This window comes from Anser cygnoides, chromosome 19 (genome assembly GCF_040182565.1).
Source record: "Anser cygnoides isolate HZ-2024a breed goose chromosome 19, Taihu_goose_T2T_genome, whole genome shotgun sequence".
Classification (NCBI taxonomy): domain Eukaryota; kingdom Metazoa; phylum Chordata; class Aves; order Anseriformes; family Anatidae; genus Anser; species Anser cygnoides.
Window position 1 is genome coordinate 10,683,468 of NC_089891.1, and position 17,523 is coordinate 10,700,990.

Below are 17,523 nucleotides of genomic sequence, written 5' to 3' on the forward strand. Positions count from 1 at the left end.
CTCCGTGCCCCGCGGCGCCCCCCGGCGGGGCAGCCCCGCGCCCGGCCCCGCGGCTCCCCCCCGGCCGGGGCCGCTCCGCCGCTCTCCCCGCAGCCCCGCGCGGCTCGGCTCGGCTCGGCACGGCCCGGCCTCCCGCCTCCCATTGGTCCGGGATAGCGCCGAGGGCGGGGACGGCCGGGCCGCTATTAAACATCCCATGGCAGCCCGCAAAAAGGGGCAGCGGCTCATTGAGTGGCTCAGTTGCAAAGCGGTGCGGCGGCGGCCGGCGGGCACCTTGGGATTGGCTTGCTGCGTCCCCCCCCAGCTGCTGGATCTTACGCCCTTTTAACTCTCTAAGCACCTCCGTTAAGGCCACCGGCAGGTAAGGAGAGCCTTCTTCTTGCATCTCTTGCAAACGGGTCCCCAACCCCGAGGTGCCAGCCTGCTTTCCGGGAGCAGGGGCGAGGCGCCGGGAGCTGGCCCGGGGCATGCAGGGTGCCCCGAAATTCCCGAGCCGAAGCTTTCCTTGCTGGGGAGTTTGTTGCACGGATCGGCATAACCCCTTGGAGGGGGAACTCCTGCGTTTGTCATGTACCAGACCCGAGCTATTCTCAGTGCCTAAAATAATTAGATAGGTATGCTGGGAACACTCGAGCATCTGCTTGCAGCATCTGTTTATGTTCATAACTTTCCATGCACCAGCTGCTCCCCCCGAGATATTTTATTCGGGGGAAGGGCTGGAAGTTTGCATGACAACTCCGTCTTGAAGGAGCACCACCGCTCCATCCCTTCCCATTCTTCTCGCCTGTTGTTTCCTGTACGAGAGAAAGGTCAAAAGTATCAAGCCTTAGCGATCAGATGCGTGGTTTTGAAAGGAGTGTCCGAAATGTTTCAGAGGGGTGTGAAACCGACCCATAACTTCATTCATTGCCCGTATGGAAACGGGGGATTTTCTGTATTTTCAATCATCCTGCCAGAAATAGGAAGAAAGAAAAAAAAAAAAAAAGCATTGCAGCTGGGGAGCCAGTGAAGAGGCTGCATTGTTTCAACATAGTTCATGACAGCTAGAGGAAAAAATACTGATAAGAAATGGCAGATTTATTTACGGGCTTGAGCGACTGCTTTGTCATCTTCCCGGGCTGGGGCTGCCGCAGGTGCGCGCTGGCTCCGGTGTCCGGTGCTGGGGCCACGCAGCCCCGTCCGGCCCGCAGGCAGTGGCACTTGTTCGGTGCTTCAGCCTTACCTTTACACTTGTTTGCTTTTCCATCCTCACAGCCGGTGCATCAAGTACACCCCCTGGTGATGACTATTTCACTTGTAGCTATTTTGTCATCAGCTAGAAATATCCTGAACCCGGCTCCTTTGCGGGATAGCAGATGCAAACGCCACTTGTGCTTTCCTTTCTCCTGTTTCTTCATACCCGTTTCCTTGCATCATCTGTTCATTTTATTTTATTTTATTTCATTTTTTTCCCCCGCTGCCTGATGGCTAAGGACAGATCCTCCTTCCGAAGGCACCTCACTGCTTCAAACCCCGTGTAACGTGAGCCCTGCCAAGCGGCGTGGTGCTGGGCAGCGATGTCCAAGTGCCACAGGGCTCTGGGGGGAAGGTGCTCGGGGTGGCCGCGCACAGAAGCGAGCGAGCAGGGACTGTGGGAACGGGCTTCGCTCATGCGAGCAGCTCCTTTGTTCTGTTTACTGAGGACAGCAGGGGAAGGCGCTTCGCTAAGGTAGCGCCGGTGCTCTCTTAGCAACATGTGCCCGGCTCACACTGCGGGGCTGCGTGGCGTCAGCCTGGGAATAACTGCTCCGAGCGCTCATTAGTGCTCCTCTCTCTCCCCCGCTCTTTTTGCACTTCACAGTTTTTGCTGGGTATTAAGCCTTCTGCACAAATTCCCTTTGACGTGTTGGTCGTGGTGCTTAGACATTTGATGTAAATGTCTCTCCTCTGGGGAAATCTTGAGGGGGATGCTTGCTAAGGGGAAAGTGGGGGTTTGGGTTTCTGGTTGTGGGATTCGCACCGATGTTGGCTCAGAAATGCTGCAGAAGCAACGCAGCCCTGCTTCCCTCTGCTCTTCCAAGCATCCCCTTGAAGCAGAGCAAGTCTGTGGCTCTCCCATCCCATCCCATCCCATCCTGGTAACGCTGCGTCGGTGCCAGTGCTGGTAATTACAAGCTGCGTCGCTCTGGTCTCCTGTTCTCTTCCAGCAGGAGTGGTAGCGTCAATTAATAATAATAATAACACACCTAGCGATGATTGACTTTACAGCTCCGTGTGTGTGAGCCTGGTTGCAGTGTGTTGAGCCCAGTTACGTACAGGGTTGGGTTGGTTTGCGGGTTCTGGGTTGGCTTCTTTTGTCTGGTGAGGTTTGTGGGGCTGGTCCCGCGCTAGCTGAGCACCTCCAGCCTCCAACGCATCGCCGCTGGGGTGTGTGGGGGGAGCAGGCTCGTTTTGCCTTTCAGCAGCAGGTGGATTAGCAAAATAAGAAGTACCATTAAATTTTCATGCTCGCTTGATGGTTTGTGGGATTTCTTTTGGGTGAAACTCGCTGTGCAGGTCAGGGTGAACACGGACCTGGTGGGGCCCGAGCATGGTGCTGGCCGCGTTCCCTTCCCCGTATCCTCCCCACGCCGAGCACTCACGAGGAAGAGAGGCAATTTGCGTAGGAGAAAGAAGACAGCCACCCCGCAAGCAGCGGCAGAGCATGCCAGAGCTTTGTTGTATAAACTTCAAGGAGCAGCCTGTAAACTTAGCAAAGCGTGCCCCCGGGCGCACCTCGGAGTTTTAGGATCCTCGGAGCCCAGGAGGTGCAGGTTTGCTCCCTGGGGCAGAGCACCGACAGCATACAGCCATAAAGCTACGGCTTTTCTGATTGACGCAGAAATGCTGTGCAGATGTACAGGAGGTAGAACGTGCTCAGCCGGTCCGAGCGGGGATATGGCGGTGTGCGATACCTCATTCGGGTCCCAAACTTCTAAATTCAGTCAGCTCACCGCAGGAAGTTGCCGTTAGGATTTCAGTGATTTGTGGAATTCAAACAAATGTCCTGGGGTCAAGCCTTCTGTGGGGGGAGCTGCATATTCTGGCACTTGAGACTTTGCAGCTTATCTTTCCCTCCACCGCAAGTTTTCCTCTAAAATCCAAGAGATTATGCAGAGAGGGGGGAAAAAATAAGACTTCAAAATAATCTGTTCCCTAGGTTGTGTATTTCCATCAGCTTGCAACAAAGCAGACTCTGAGTGTGGAAGTTGAACACAACTATGATTATAGGATGTGGTTTAGAAAAGTGATCAATCTGTGAACCAATGCAATGCTTTTTCAGGGAGTTTTGTGTGTGGAATGCATAAACAATTTCACTTTCCCCCCCTACTCAGGTTTCTAAAAGTATTTTTAAGCTTTTACTTATTTTTTTTTTAAGTGAACATTTAAAGAATTCCTTTGTGGTTTTTGAGAAACCCCATGATTAAAAAGGTGCAAGGGAAAAAGTGACTCCCAACATAGTATAGGCCAGATAGTCAGATAAGTATAAGGGCAGTTAAACCGTCCCATAAATCTACATTTCGCTCAAACGGGACACTAATGAACCCATCAAAAGTTGCCAAAATGTCTTGTTCGCTGCTGAAGTCACAGATGACTAATGTCGGCAAGTAGGCGGTAGGACCCATTCTTGCACAACAAACAGAAGTGAGAAAAAAGAGAAGGTAAAAGAAAACCCTGAAGACGTCCTCCAGGGAAAAACATCCTGCACGCAACTGCAAGCGTGCTGTTGTTCTCTGTTTGTCACCTGCTCCTTTTTCCCAACAAGTGTTTGCTGACCTAAAGCCCTCGTGATGTAGTGGAAGGATGTGGGAGGGCCCAGAAACTGTTTGAAATCCCTCAAGTTGTTGGAACACCTCGGCCGGGCTTTGGGCGCTGCTGTTGGGAAAGGAGGTAGACCCTTGTGGAGAGTATCGTGATTTAATCCCCCACTAACATAAACAGTACTTAAGTCTCCTCTCCCATGACAATGGATAGCAGACGCTCCTCGTCGCTTGGTTTTGGTTTTATTTCCTCCGTGGGGTGCATGCATGGATGGAGCAGTTGCAATAATGCATCTCTTCTCCTCTGCAGCATTTCAATTACATTTCCTGATGTACAGTACATGACTTAATGGATGACGCACTTGTTAAAAGCTAAGCCTGGGTCTAAGCCAGACCTCCCTGAAACAAGTCTGGTAGCTTCTACCCTCCGGAAGAAGGTTTTGTAGCCTCTCTGCTGAGTCTTAATTGCTGGCATCTAAGACCCAGAGGACACTCAGAACCGCTACCCTTTGGAGCTGGAAGTGGTTGCCTCCTGCTCTCGAGGGGAAGGTGCTGGTACTTGTCACCAAAGGTGTTACGAAGGCTCTCGGCCAGCCCTACTCCACCGTAGCCTTCTGCTGGTTGCATTCACAGGGGCAGATGTTGGCTGTTACCAGGTTTAGTTTGCTTCGTATGGCTTAAGCCTAGTATAAATGTAAAAGCCATCCAGAACCCGAGTTGATGGCGTTACAGGTACTAATGCAGCCTTTATTTCTCCCATTTGCAGAGAGCTCGCAATGCCTTTTTATTAAGTGGGAGTTAAAAAAAGAAAACCCCGTAAGTTCTATGCAATGTAACTTCAACGCATAAAGGGGGCTTATAAGAAAGAGAGGGTCTGTAGTGGCAGGACAAGGGGCAATAGTTTTAAACTACAAGAGTGTAGATTTAGACTGGATATAGGGAAGTTGTTTTTCACACTGAGGGTGGTGAGGCCCAGGCCCAGGCAGAAGCTGTGGGTGCCCCATCCCTGGAGGTGCCCAGGGCCAGGCTGGAGGGGGCTTCGGGCAGCCTGGGCTGGTGGGGGGGTCCCTGCCCATGGCAGGGGGTGGCACTGGATGAGCTTTAATGGTCCCTTCCACAAACCGTTCCATGCTAATTTAATGGAAATCACCGATACTTCTGCTTGCCTTTTCCAACTCTATTATTTTCTCAGCACATGTTGTCCTCCCTTTAGCACACTCCCTTGTTTGCCATAGGTAAAACAGTCCAGGAGACAGACCTTGTACATCGTTAAAAGCTGCTTCAGTATTTTTATTTGAACAGATGGAGGCTAAAGCTAAGTCTTTGTTTCAAATAAACAGAAAGCACGGTTGTAAGCAGCAGATAGATTCTTTGCATGCCCGACTTTAAAGTGAATATTGCTTAGAGACTTGTGCGACATGATCACAGGGTTTTCGCCGAGAAGAGCGGTGGCTTCTCTGTAGTAACGATGTCATCTGTCAATATATAACTGCACTCGGAGAACTGTGCATTCCAGAAAATGCTGTCGTTAAGAATAAGGAAACTTCCTGCAGATCCAGAGGAGTCGTTTTACTTGATTCTTGCAGGCTTGATTCGTTGTCCTTTTCCTCCAAGATCTAATACGACATTTCTCTTTCTCTTGCAGACCATGCCCTCTCTATGACGGTTACTTGTTAAGCTAACCCTGCATGCCAGAAGACTGTCCTTGGTTGATCCAAGGGCTTTTGGGGACTCCGGCCTCTCCCCAGTTTTTCTGTGTGTGTGTGTTCCTCTAGAACTTTCAAAACTGTTTCTCCAAAGGGTTTTGCAGAAACTTAGACTGTTTTCTAAAGCGGAAGCACCTCAGTCCACAGCAGTAGTGATGGGCAGCGTGCGAACCAACCGCTACAGCATCGTGTCTTCGGAGGAGGACGGCATGAAGCTGGCAACCATGGCTGTTGCCAACGGCTTTGGGAATGGAAAAAGTAAGGTACACACCAGACAGCAATGCAGGAGCCGCTTTGTCAAAAAAGACGGCCACTGCAACGTCCAGTTTATTAACGTGGGCGAGAAGGGACAGCGATACCTGGCAGACATCTTCACCACCTGCGTGGACATCCGCTGGAGGTGGATGCTAGTTATCTTCTGCCTGACTTTCATCCTCTCCTGGCTTTTTTTTGGCTGTGTGTTTTGGTTGATCGCGCTGTTGCATGGGGATCTGGAGAATCAAGAAAATAACAAACCTTGTGTCTCTCAAGTGAGCAGCTTCACTGCAGCCTTTCTGTTTTCCATTGAGACCCAGACCACGATCGGCTATGGCTTCAGGTGCGTCACAGATGAGTGCCCCATTGCAGTTTTCATGGTGGTTTTCCAGTCTATAGTAGGCTGCATCATTGACGCCTTCATCATTGGTGCTGTCATGGCAAAGATGGCTAAGCCAAAAAAGAGAAACGAAACTCTAGTCTTCAGCCACAATGCCGTGGTGGCCATGAGAGACGGGAAACTGTGCCTGATGTGGCGCGTCGGGAACCTGAGGAAAAGCCACTTGGTGGAGGCACATGTGCGAGCGCAGCTCCTCAAATCCAGGATCACGTCGGAAGGGGAGTACATCCCTTTGGATCAAATAGACATCAACGTAGGGTTTGACAGTGGGATAGACCGCATATTCCTGGTCTCCCCAATTACAATAGTACATGAAATAGATGAAGACAGTCCTTTGTATGACTTGAGCAAACAAGACATGGACAATGCTGACTTTGAAATTGTAGTAATTTTAGAGGGCATGGTGGAAGCTACTGCCATGACGACCCAGTGCCGTAGCTCATATCTGGCAAACGAAATCCTCTGGGGCCACCGCTATGAGCCCGTACTCTTTGAAGAGAAAAACTACTACAAAGTGGATTACTCAAGGTTCCACAAAACATACGAAGTGCCCAACACACCCATCTGCAGTGCCAGAGACTTAGCAGAAAAGAAATACATTCTCTCGAACGCAAACTCCTTTTGCTACGAGAACGAAGTGGCCCTCACCAGCAAAGAGGAGGAGGAGATTGACACTGGGGTGCCTGAGAGCATGAGCACAGACACCCACCCCGACATGGACCACCACAACCAAGCAGGGGTGCCTCTAGAGCCACGGCCGCTACGGCGGGAGTCGGAAATATGACTGACAAACTCTTCCTCTCTCTTTTGGTTGAAAGGAAAAATAAAAAAAATCTATCGGTCAAAGGCACGTTGACCTGAGAAGTTGGCCCAGAACAGTCTTCAGACAACGGTACTGTTGAAGAGTGGTGTGAAGGCAAGCAGACCTGAGAAACCCCGGCTGGTTTTAGGGCTGTCCTCGTAGGAGGGACAACAGAAAATGAACTCTAAACACAAAGCACTAAACATGTCTAAGTATGAACAGAAGGCACATATGTTGTAGAATAAATTATGTATATATTTTTTTACAAAACTTGAACTTGCAGGCAAGCTTTGGTTGGGTTATTATTATTTTTTTTCAACTTTTTCCAGAATGCTTCTCTCTAGGGAACAAGAATGTTTTTAATGGCATAACAAAGGCAAGAATCTGCCTTATTATTATTATTATAATTATTTTTTAAAAAAGCTGCTGCTAACTACATGAACACAAATGGTTATTTTTGTTGCAGTGTAGTTTTTATTTTCTCTTGTGTAATTTAAAAAAAAAAAAAGTCAGTGTTGAACTTTTGGGGTTGAAAAGCTTGTGATCACTACAGAGAGGCCAACGTTGCCAGAAAGTCTAAACTCCTTTTGAGGCCAGTAGTTTGATAGCTAGAATCAATTTCTCTCTTTCCAATTACATAAGGGGCATTATGTAATATCAGGCCAATCAGTAGCCTCCAGCAAAATTAAGATTTTTGGGGGGAGAATTTAATTCTCTGTCTAAAGGAAAAATGAAATATATATATACATAGAAAAAGTACTAAGTTAAAACTACCTAAGTGGATACCAAAGAAAATGCACAGTTTTGCACAGTGGAGTTTATTTAAGAAAAAAAAAAAAAAGGAAAAAAAAAAAAGAAACAGGCTGCTTTAAACAAACAAAAAATTCAAACCTCAGACACTTTTTTTTTTCTTTTGATTTTTGTTTTTCTTTTTTTTTTGCACCTTATTCTAAAAGCTTAAGACTCGGATCTAAAGTGAGGTAGGGATCTTCCCTGCCCCCCCTCTTCCCTTCTATGGGGAAATAAATTCCCTTCCTTGCTGGTAAGGAGAAGCACAGCTGGGGGAAGGCAAACGAGCAAACATCTGTCCTTCCAGGTCGCTCGCCGAGCCGGGCTGCAGCAGAAGGTCGAGTGTTAGTGCACACATTCCCAAACCGGCGCTAGACCTCAGCGCCCTGAAAACTGAGCCATCCGCCGTGCTGCAGGCGTGGGACCCCCCAAGTTACCAGGCAGGCTCTGCCAGGGACAGGGAAGCTGCTGAGCTGTGCCAGGGCAAAGCGCTGCTGGCGCGGGCGTTTGGGCACAGATGAGCCGAGCCATGTATAAATCCCCAGGAAGAGGTTTGGGAGAGGGTAACGGAGAGGAAAAAAGGCTTTTGTAACACAGCTCTTGGGAAGGGCACAGGGATGGTAGCGTTTTTGCAAAAATGCTGCTCTTCAGCAGGGCAAGGGTGTCAGAAAAAGTGTATTTTCCAGCTCATTTGGAGAGGGTTTATTTGGGAGGATGAGGCTGTAAGGCAAGCTCCATCTCCTGCCTCCTTGTCCCCGCAAACATCAACATCAGCGATCGGTGGATGAGAGACGTGGCCGAGCTCTGAGCAGGTTTTGTGACCTCCTGCGATGCTCTGGCCCTGGCTCCTTCGCCCAGAAGGCTTTAAATTCTCTGTGCCTCTAAGATCAAGGATGCAACCAAACTGCACGTCATGCCTGCTCGCTGGTGGCTCCCCCGCGGAGCAGGTGGAGAGGGGAGGCGGTGGGGACAGCAACCCTAGTCCACTCTTACAGTATTGGATCACTGTATGCCATTAAAAAACAGCTTGTTCTAGGTCTAACGTCTTCTGCAAACAGATATCTGTGAAGGCCGCTGGCCCCTTCCAGCCCTGCCTGAAAGAAATGCCTGCAATGAAATGGTGTCTGATAAGATGGTATCTGCAGTGGGTGGGTTCGAAACTGTGGAAATTTGACATTGTAAATGTAGATTTGGCTACTAGAGAGGGCAGATGATTAAGTGCAAGTACAAGGCTATTACTGGGGTGGGGGGAAGTAAATGAGAGGAAAGCTGAACGCGCAAAGCGACTCGATTGCAGTTTCTGGGTCAACAGTAGTGAAGACAACTGAGTGCTGCTAGTGCTGCTATTGTGATATACTTGTACAAGGAAAATACCTAAACCAAAGAGTATTCAGTGAAATGGAGAGCGCATGAAAATGCAAAGAGGAAGGGAAATGGGATGCCGGCTGGGAGAAAGGGGACCTTCTCCGGGTCGGTGTGCCCCAGGTGCACAGAGCTCCCACTAGGTGATGATACTTGAGATGTTCGAGGGAGGGATAAGAGATGGGGGGAAAGGGGAATGCAGGACTTCAGCTTGTTTCTTTAAAGTAAAAGGAATTCAGAGAAAATTAAAAAAAAAAAAAAAAAGAAAGAAAGATCCCCTTCCCTTAATGTTTCTGGTGCAGAGGTTTGGGGTTTTGTTTTTTTTTGTTGTTGTTTTTGTTTTGTTTTGTTTTTCAAGTCAGTTTTTCAGAAATATTTTTAAAATGTACATTTTATAAAGTTTATCAAGTATTTTCATATTTAAAGCCAAATGTAAATAGAAGTCTGTAAAGGAGGACAAGGAGAAGAAAAACAGAAAAGGCCACAAAAAGTATAAAATCTGCTCGGCAGTCTCGGCTAGCTAGTACCTAGATGCTACCGGTTAGCATGATTTTTAGCAAATACTTGCAAGCCTTATAGGATTCCTAATGCTATGAACTTCTCTTTATTTATTTTTACGCATGGACTTTTAATTTGAAAACATGTTCTAGTTACTAGCATTTTCAAAACTTACCAGCTTTCCGAGTGCTAGTCTTGTCGAGGGTGCGCATCGAGGTAATCCATTACACTCTCTGCCGCATTCTTTTCTTTTCTTTTTTTTTTTTTTTAAAAAATAACCCTTTGTCTTTGCCGATGGACTCTGACATTGCAGAATTGCACTCAGCCTCTGGCTCTGGGAAGCTGCTAGAAAGAGACCTGCAATGTGCACGCCATGGTACCCTTCCCCTCGTCCATCATTTCTGTATTTCCAAACATGCCTTGGTAAGCCCAGTATAGGACAGGCAGTTTAGCACACTTGTCCAGCAGCAAATTGAGTTGGTCATTTTTCAAATGTTATTTTTAAGGAGTACAGAGTGACTGACAGCGTTTGGTCTGTTCCTGATGATCCTGGGCCACACTGATGTTTAATTAGGAGCCCTTTAAACTGACTGAGCTCTACCCACAGGCTCCTGCAGGCTTTGGGTTGGCCTCTTTATCAAGGATAAAGTCGGCTCACCTGGCTCACACAGAACGTTTATACTGTATTTTGCCTAGGGTCTGGGGGGAATATGTTATTTCTGCCCTTCCCTGAAAATACTTGAATGAGACACTTGTTGTCTGAAACATACTGCGTACAGTGACGAAGAACATTTCCGAGGCAGGTTGGGATCTCTTCTTTCCTCTGTCTCTTCTGTGCGAGCTGTCTGTTCTTAGGTAGCAAGGGTAGAACTCCTTAATTATTGGCTGTGTTTAACGATACCCTCTCCCAGACACGACAAACTTCTGTGTTGTTAGTTTAGCACTCGCTCTTCTTGGGAAAGACAAAGGGTCCAGATGTTTGATTTGTTCTCCTTAGGTCTTCTTTTTTCATAATGGATTACAAGGTAAAACTGAGAAGTACTGTAATGTCTTTAAATTATGGCTGCTCACGACCATTGTAAAGTAGAAGGGTGCTGCGTAGTTGCCATCCCACAGCCAACGAGAAACTGATTTTGTAATGACTTTTGGCCTGCAGCTATTGTAAGGTGAACAATCTAGGCATCTGACAGTTGTCCATTACTATTTTCCTGTTTGCAGCCTTTTTGTATCAAAGTCTTCCTAATGTACTGCACAAATTGTGGATTGTACAGATTTTTATATATTATGTCTTATTTTATTATTTCTAAATAAATAAAAAAAATTGAGAATGAACTGGCGTATGCAGCATGTATGTGAAAGAAGTGGGGAGAGGGGTCAGGGCGTTATTACAGAGCTGTGTTTATGCCTGTCTCTGAGCACAGCCATTGTCTGAAGCACTTTAGGAAGAGACAGATCGTTCCCTCCCTCGACAAAAGGCAGGAGGAAAGGTGATACTATCATTATTTGCCAGATGGGAACACAAACATGATTCTCATCGGAGTCTGCGGTGTAAGGCAACTTGCACCAAAGGAAAATCTATCCCAGAGAGACCGATTGACTTTCTTAAGGTCATACCTGAAGCTGCAGAGCTCCAGATCATTAGCTACAAGTTGTCTGAAATAGAAAGCAAGCTCAAAGTCTATGTAAACCACAAGGCAGGGAGTGAGGGGAAATGAAAATGCAGAGCATAAGCAAGCACACTGAAAGATTTGGGAAGGGATTAAAAAATCAGGCAGGAAACATCCTCAAATCCCCATGAATCCCCATGTTTCATATCTCCCTGGATCATCCCCATTTGGAAACGATGCTCTTCATCTGACCTGAAGTCCAAACACATTTGCTGTAATCTTAACACATGCCTTCTTTATCTGGAGCCCTAAGCCTTTGGGGCTGGATTCTTGTGTAATGGGATGGGGAAACGTAGCTGGAAAGGGGCCAGGAGTATCCGAACGGGGACTCGGTGCCCATATTTGTCAGGCTGGGCAGCTCCTTTCCCGCTGCTGTGTGTGGCCTCCGGGGCAGACATTGAAGCTGCGCGACTGTGACTCAGCTAGAAAACGCTGATCTAACTGGAATAAAATGCACTACAAAGGCTGAGGACGGCCGTGCAACATCGCAGCGCGGTTTTGACCCTTCTGCTGAACTGTCCGACTTTTCGTCAGTCTGTAAAGCCCTTCACGTACAGCTCTGAAATGAAAGCTGATGGAGCCCTGACCTTATCAAGAAGGACTCCATTTAGAAATTCAAATTCCCATTTCAAAAACTAATGGTCTCTTGAAAAGCTTATAATGATAATTGCAGGGCTGGATGTAGGGACAGCGCCTGGCCGTCACAGCCTGGATCTGCTCACTGTCCCTGCAGAAATCCACCCCCACGGGAGCCGCTGGCTGCTCTGAGCCCTCGCTGCTCGGGGCGCTGCTGGGTCTGCCTTTCCCGCTGCCTACACCATTAGCACCCTCTCCTATTGCTGGCTGCTCGGGTGGTCAGGTGGAGTGAGCATAAATATAGCAGCAAAACACAGACTGCGTGTTTTGGTAGCTAGCAGGGTAAGAGCTGAACTCTCCCCCCTCCCATACCAGCTAGATGCAGCACAGAAAGGTGCATTAGAGGCAGATGCATGAACCACTTGCTCCTTCTTTTCCCAACCTTCTTGTCAAACAAGTGGTGCTTGCTGATTCCTTTGACGTGCCAAGCTCATGCTGAAGGCTGCAGGTTTCCTATCTATAAAAGGTGGGCAAAAATGCTTAAAGAAATGTCCATTCTTTCAAAAATGTTTAAGGAAAATTCATGATTTCAGGAGAGCCTGTTGCATGGGTTTGGACTCCAGGCAGGTGGAGTTTGCTGTTCCAGGAAGGTTTTGGACAAGATGTGCTCGCTAGGATTCAACACACACCTGGTCTGGATTAGCTCCTTTGTCCCGGTTTAACGCATGCACCAGCTCTTTGGGAAGGGGCTGTCAGTGCTGCAGGGTCTCAGCACCCATACAGGGTCTCCAAGGCTTCCTGCACTGCTCAGGGAGCCGTGCTCAGCGTGCAACGTGTAAGTCCAGGCCCTTTGCATGAAGTGCATTCACATTAGGAGTTTTCGTTTCTTTAGCTACACCAGTGCGATCCTTCCTCACCCTCTTGCAGTGCTGACCCATGATCTGTGATTGTAAATCTGTATAAGATAGAAAAAGGGAGAAAATTTTACAAATCAGCATTTTTTTTTTCAGACTGATTTTTGCTTCTCTCTCCATCTGCTGCTTTGTGTGCAAGATTTGGCCGTTTCCCCCGTCCTCGGACAGCGCGGCTCCCACTGGCTTCCAGATACGGAGGTTCTGCACCTGCAAACTTCAGTCTAAATTCAGCCAGTTGGTGATCTTTAGACCTGTTTGCAGCTCAGATGTCAGGGTGGAAATCAGAAAAAGACTGTTAATGCTGCAAACACAGAAGCCACGCATCCTTGCGGGGAAGCCAAAACCTAGCAGGAGCCCTCCAGCACTCTATAATCCTCCAAACATCCGCAGCTGCACAGCCAGGCTCCGATCACCCCCCAGCGTCACGGCAGTGGCATTCCGCTGAAATTAGAGGATGAGCAAAACCAACCGAATGGTTGTGGGGTCACTTTGAGGAGTCTGAGATTTAAATCCCCAGGCTGAGGGTGAGGGAGCAGGAGCAGGTTTCGGTGAACTCCTCCATGGTGCTTTTTTGTTCAGCTGAGCACCCACACGGGAACGACGGCCACCGAGAGGTGGGGAGCGACGGCAGGATGCCACCGCTGACAGCAGTTCTGTAGTTTTTCTATTAGGGGAAAGGGAAGGAATGCCGTACCAGGCGCACACGCTGCCAGGGGAACACCAGTGGCATTGCACGACCTATTCATATCGCATCCAGCATGAGCAGACACATTAACACGGGCTGCCACGCCGCACGAAGACCCGCAGCATTTTGCTCTGTGCTCTTGGCAGTTCTCCAGATGGAGCTGAAATCCACGGCTAAATCCTTCCATTTATCCTGCGCGTTGGGTAGAGCTCGTTTTGTAAAGGGTTTACAGCATTTTGTAACCTTCACGGCTACCTGAAGCTGGGAACATCGTTCCCTCTATTTCACCTTACCCTAACGCACCGCCTTTGCTTTGTCCTCTCCTGGGAATGCTGCAATGTTTCCGCTGGTTTGCCAGTGTCTAGGGACAGGACGGACAAGTGCAAGCTGTGAAAATTATGGAAAGTTCAAGAACATAAAAAAGAAAGATGGGTCTTGCACATATTGTTCTTCTTCTCCTCCTCCTTCTGAAGTCTTCTCCGAAGCAGTCTTTAATCCAGTACCACCACTTAGAGCATTATAGAGGGTGCACGTGCAAGTTGTTATATGTAAGCTGATGCCTTTTATAGGTTTGTGCGGTCAGGACAGGAAGGGGCCAGAAACACCTATTTCAGCAATATTTACATTTTATATTATTCCTTTTAAAAATTACTGCTCTTGCCTCTTCCTTCCTTTCTGACTTGGATTTCAACCTATACACTACGGAAACAGATTTTTTTTTAAAAAGCATCCACATTGAGACTCCTACAAATGACATACATTAAAATGTGCAATAGCTGCCGAATCACCTGGGTTGGGAAGCTGTGCAAAAGGGAATCATGGGCTATGGAACAGGTCTCCTGTCCTGGCTGGATTCCCACCTGTTTGCACCTCCCAGATGCTGCAGATTTCAGGGTAAATTGGGAACCGAGGCCAAAAGCAGGTATGAGGTCTCGTTCACCTGGACTTGGCCTTGCTGTGATTGATCCTCACCACCAGGCAGTTGGGGTGAGGAGCCCCAGGAAAGCCCTGCTCCCTCCTACACATGAAGCACGTCGTCTCCTTGAGGAGGCAAGGCAGAATGTCTTGCTGTGCGTAACTTGTATTTGATATGCAAATTAACTCATTAATTATTGCATTGCATGGCACACAAGGTGCCTCATGGCTCTGCCCGTATTTAAACCTGGGTTGGAGTCCATGGGAGCAGGGACATGGCTGCTGCTGGCCCCAGCCTGCAAACCTTGACCGTAGTGGAAAATAAAGTACAAACTAAAGCAGGGTGCTTTGAGTTTGCTGCCTGAGAAATTCCTTGGCTTTCAAAAAAAAAAAAAAAATCTGACTGCTGGTGGTGCTTGAGACAAATAATCTCCAAGATACTGCTGCCACCCAAATCGTTAACAGAGCTTAATTTAATTGATATATAATAGGCTGAAAACAGGAAAGGGTGCATTTCTATAGTTAAATAGCATGGGATCTTTATGAACAGGGATGAATCTTACCCTGGGGCAGAGAGATTACCCAGGGAAATCATACTGCTTTAGCTCTATGTTTGAAGTCTTTTGAGGTTCTTGAATGGCGCAGTGGCTGTTAGCTCCCAGGAAGGATGAACTTCTGCCTTTAGCCAGAACATTTCCATCTTTCTCTCTGTATTTGTGCGAGCCTTTTGCATGAAAACCCATTCACACACACAGAGAATTCAAGACAGACCAGCAAATCTCTTTTTTTTTTTTTTTCCCCTTTTTCCCATGTTGATACTTGCAGTGACTCCATGTTGCTGGAAAGGTAGCAGTAGATCAAAAGTCGGTATTTTCTCTGTTTACACCCTAGGCAAGAGAGCTTGGGCTGTCTGCAGTCGACTCGGGATAGCTCTGTGATCTGCAGATGGAAAAGGAGGGAATTCCTTTCTTCCTTCTGCAAGGGCGTTTTGCAAGAGGTTTCCACCCTCTAATAAGAAGCCCAGGAGCTAACTGAAGAAAGGGAAGCTTTTAAGGAAAATAAAGCCAGCAAAGCTATGGAGCAGCTCAAATGCTCACACTGCATTTCAAAGGTAATTGAGTATAAGTGAGAGAGCGAGTGCAAAAGTGTTGTCTGTTCGTTCTCGTAAGCTCGGCAGCTCCACCCAAAGGACGCCTATCTGCAGGTTTTTGGGGTGATGGTAACAGAAACCTCTGGAGAAAGGCAAGCCATTCGTTCAATGGCACTGAGTCGGCTGCATCTTTCGTCGCAGAGGCCATGCTGGTGGAGACGGGTGCTCTTGCAGATCGCAGCATCCTTGGCCTCCCTCCTCCCCTTGGTACCTGGGCAGCCCACGGACCCGATCCCGTGGGTACCGTTGTCCCATGAGCAGCAGCAGGAGTGGAGGCTGCAGGCGTCCGACCCTCCGCGCTCACCTCCACATGCTCCGGAGCAGGGCTGCATTTTAAAAGCAATGAAAAGCCCTGACTTAGCCTAATTAGAGCCAACACTGGAACTGCATTAGAGTCACAGATTCACAGATTCACAGATTTCTCTAGGTTGGAAGAGACCTCAAGATCATCGAGTCCAACCTCCGACCTAACACTAAGTACTCCACTAAACCATATCCCTAAGCTCTACATCTAAACGTCTTTTAAAGACCTCCAGGGATGGTGACTCCACCACCTCCCTGGGCAGCCTGTTCCAATGCTTAATAACCCTTTCGGTAAAGAAGTACTTCCTAACATCCAACCTAAAACTCCCCTGTCGCAACTTTAGCCCATTCCCCCTCGTCCTGTCACTAGGCACGTGGGAGAATAGACCAACCCCCACCTCTCTACAGCCTCCTTTCAGGTAACTGTAGAGAGCGATGAGGTCGCCCCTGAGCCTCCTCTTCTCCAGGCTGAACAAGCCCAGCTCCCTCAGCCGCTCCTCGTAAGACTTGTTCTCCAGACCCCTCACCAGCTTGGTCGCCCTTCTCTGGACTCGCTCGAGCACGTCCATGTCCTTCCTGTAGCGAGGGGCCCAAAACTGAACACAGTACTCGAGGTGCGGCCTCACCAGAGCCGAGTACAGGGGCACAATCACTTCCCTCGACCTGCTGGCCACACTGCTTCTTATACAGGCCAGGATGCCGTTGGCCTTCTTGGCCACCTGAGCACACTGCTGGCTCATATTCAGCCGACTATCCACCAATACTCCCAGGTCCTTCTCGGCCAGGCAGCTTTCCAGCCACTCATCTCCCAGCCTGTAGCTCTGCTTGGGGTTGTTGCAGCCCAGGTGCAGGACCCGGCACTTGGCCTTGTTGAACTTCATGCAGTTGACCTCAGCCCATCGCTCCAGCCTATCCAGATCCTCCTGCAGAGCCTTCCTGCCCTCGAGCAGATCGACACACGCACTTAGCTTGGTGTCATCTGCAAACTTACTGAGGGTGCACTGGACGCCCTCATCCAGATCATCGATAAAGATATTAAAGAGGACCGGCCCCAGTACCGAGCCCTGGGGGACTCCACTAGTGACCGGCCTCCAACCAGATTTGACTCCATTCACCACAACTCTCTGGGCCCGGCCATCCAGCCAGTTTCTAACCCAGCGAAGCGTACGCCAGTCCAAGCCACGAGCAGCCAGTTTCTTGAGGAGAATGTTGTGGGGAACGGTGTCAAAAGCCTTACTGAGGTCAAGGTAGACCACGTCCACAGCCTTTCCCTCATCCACCAAGCGCGTCACTTGGTCATAGAAGGAGATCAGGTTCGTCAAGCAGGACCTGCCTTTCATAAACCCATGCTGACTGGGCCTGATCGCCTGCTTGCCCTGCAAGTGCCGCGTGATGACCCTCAAGATAATCTGCTCCATGAGCTTCCCCGGCACTGAGGTCAAACTGACAGGCCTATAGTTCCCCGGGTCTGCCCTCCGGCCCTTCTTATAGATGGGCGTCACATTGAGTCGTTATCTCAAGTTTTCCAAAGCCCTCTCCCAGCAGGCCCGGGAGTTTATTTCCACCGTTTGCTTTCTTTCCCCCTTCTTTTTCTCCCTCCTTTCACCCTGGGAGAAGTGTCTCCCAGCGACACCCCTCAACAGGCTTTCATCTCAAGGACCCTCATGGGTTGTGCGTTTACCTTTAGAGTTGCAACATTTTCATGTAGCTGGCACGTCTCGG

At 48.7% G+C, this 17,523-nt stretch overlaps 1 protein-coding gene across 1 annotated transcript; it reads left to right on the forward strand.

The window, feature by feature from the left end:
* Nucleotides 1-219: 219 nt before the first annotated feature.
* On the forward strand, nucleotides 220-10,923 carry KCNJ2 (potassium inwardly rectifying channel subfamily J member 2). Its single transcript, XM_013179169.3, has 2 exons — nucleotides 220-361; nucleotides 5,425-10,923. The coding sequence occupies exon 2, from the start codon at nucleotides 5,641-5,643 to the stop codon at nucleotides 6,922-6,924; it is 1,284 nt and encodes a 427-aa protein (XP_013034623.1). The 5' UTR covers nucleotides 220-361; nucleotides 5,425-5,640; the 3' UTR covers nucleotides 6,925-10,923.
* The last annotated feature ends 6,600 nt before the right edge of the window (nucleotides 10,924-17,523 follow it).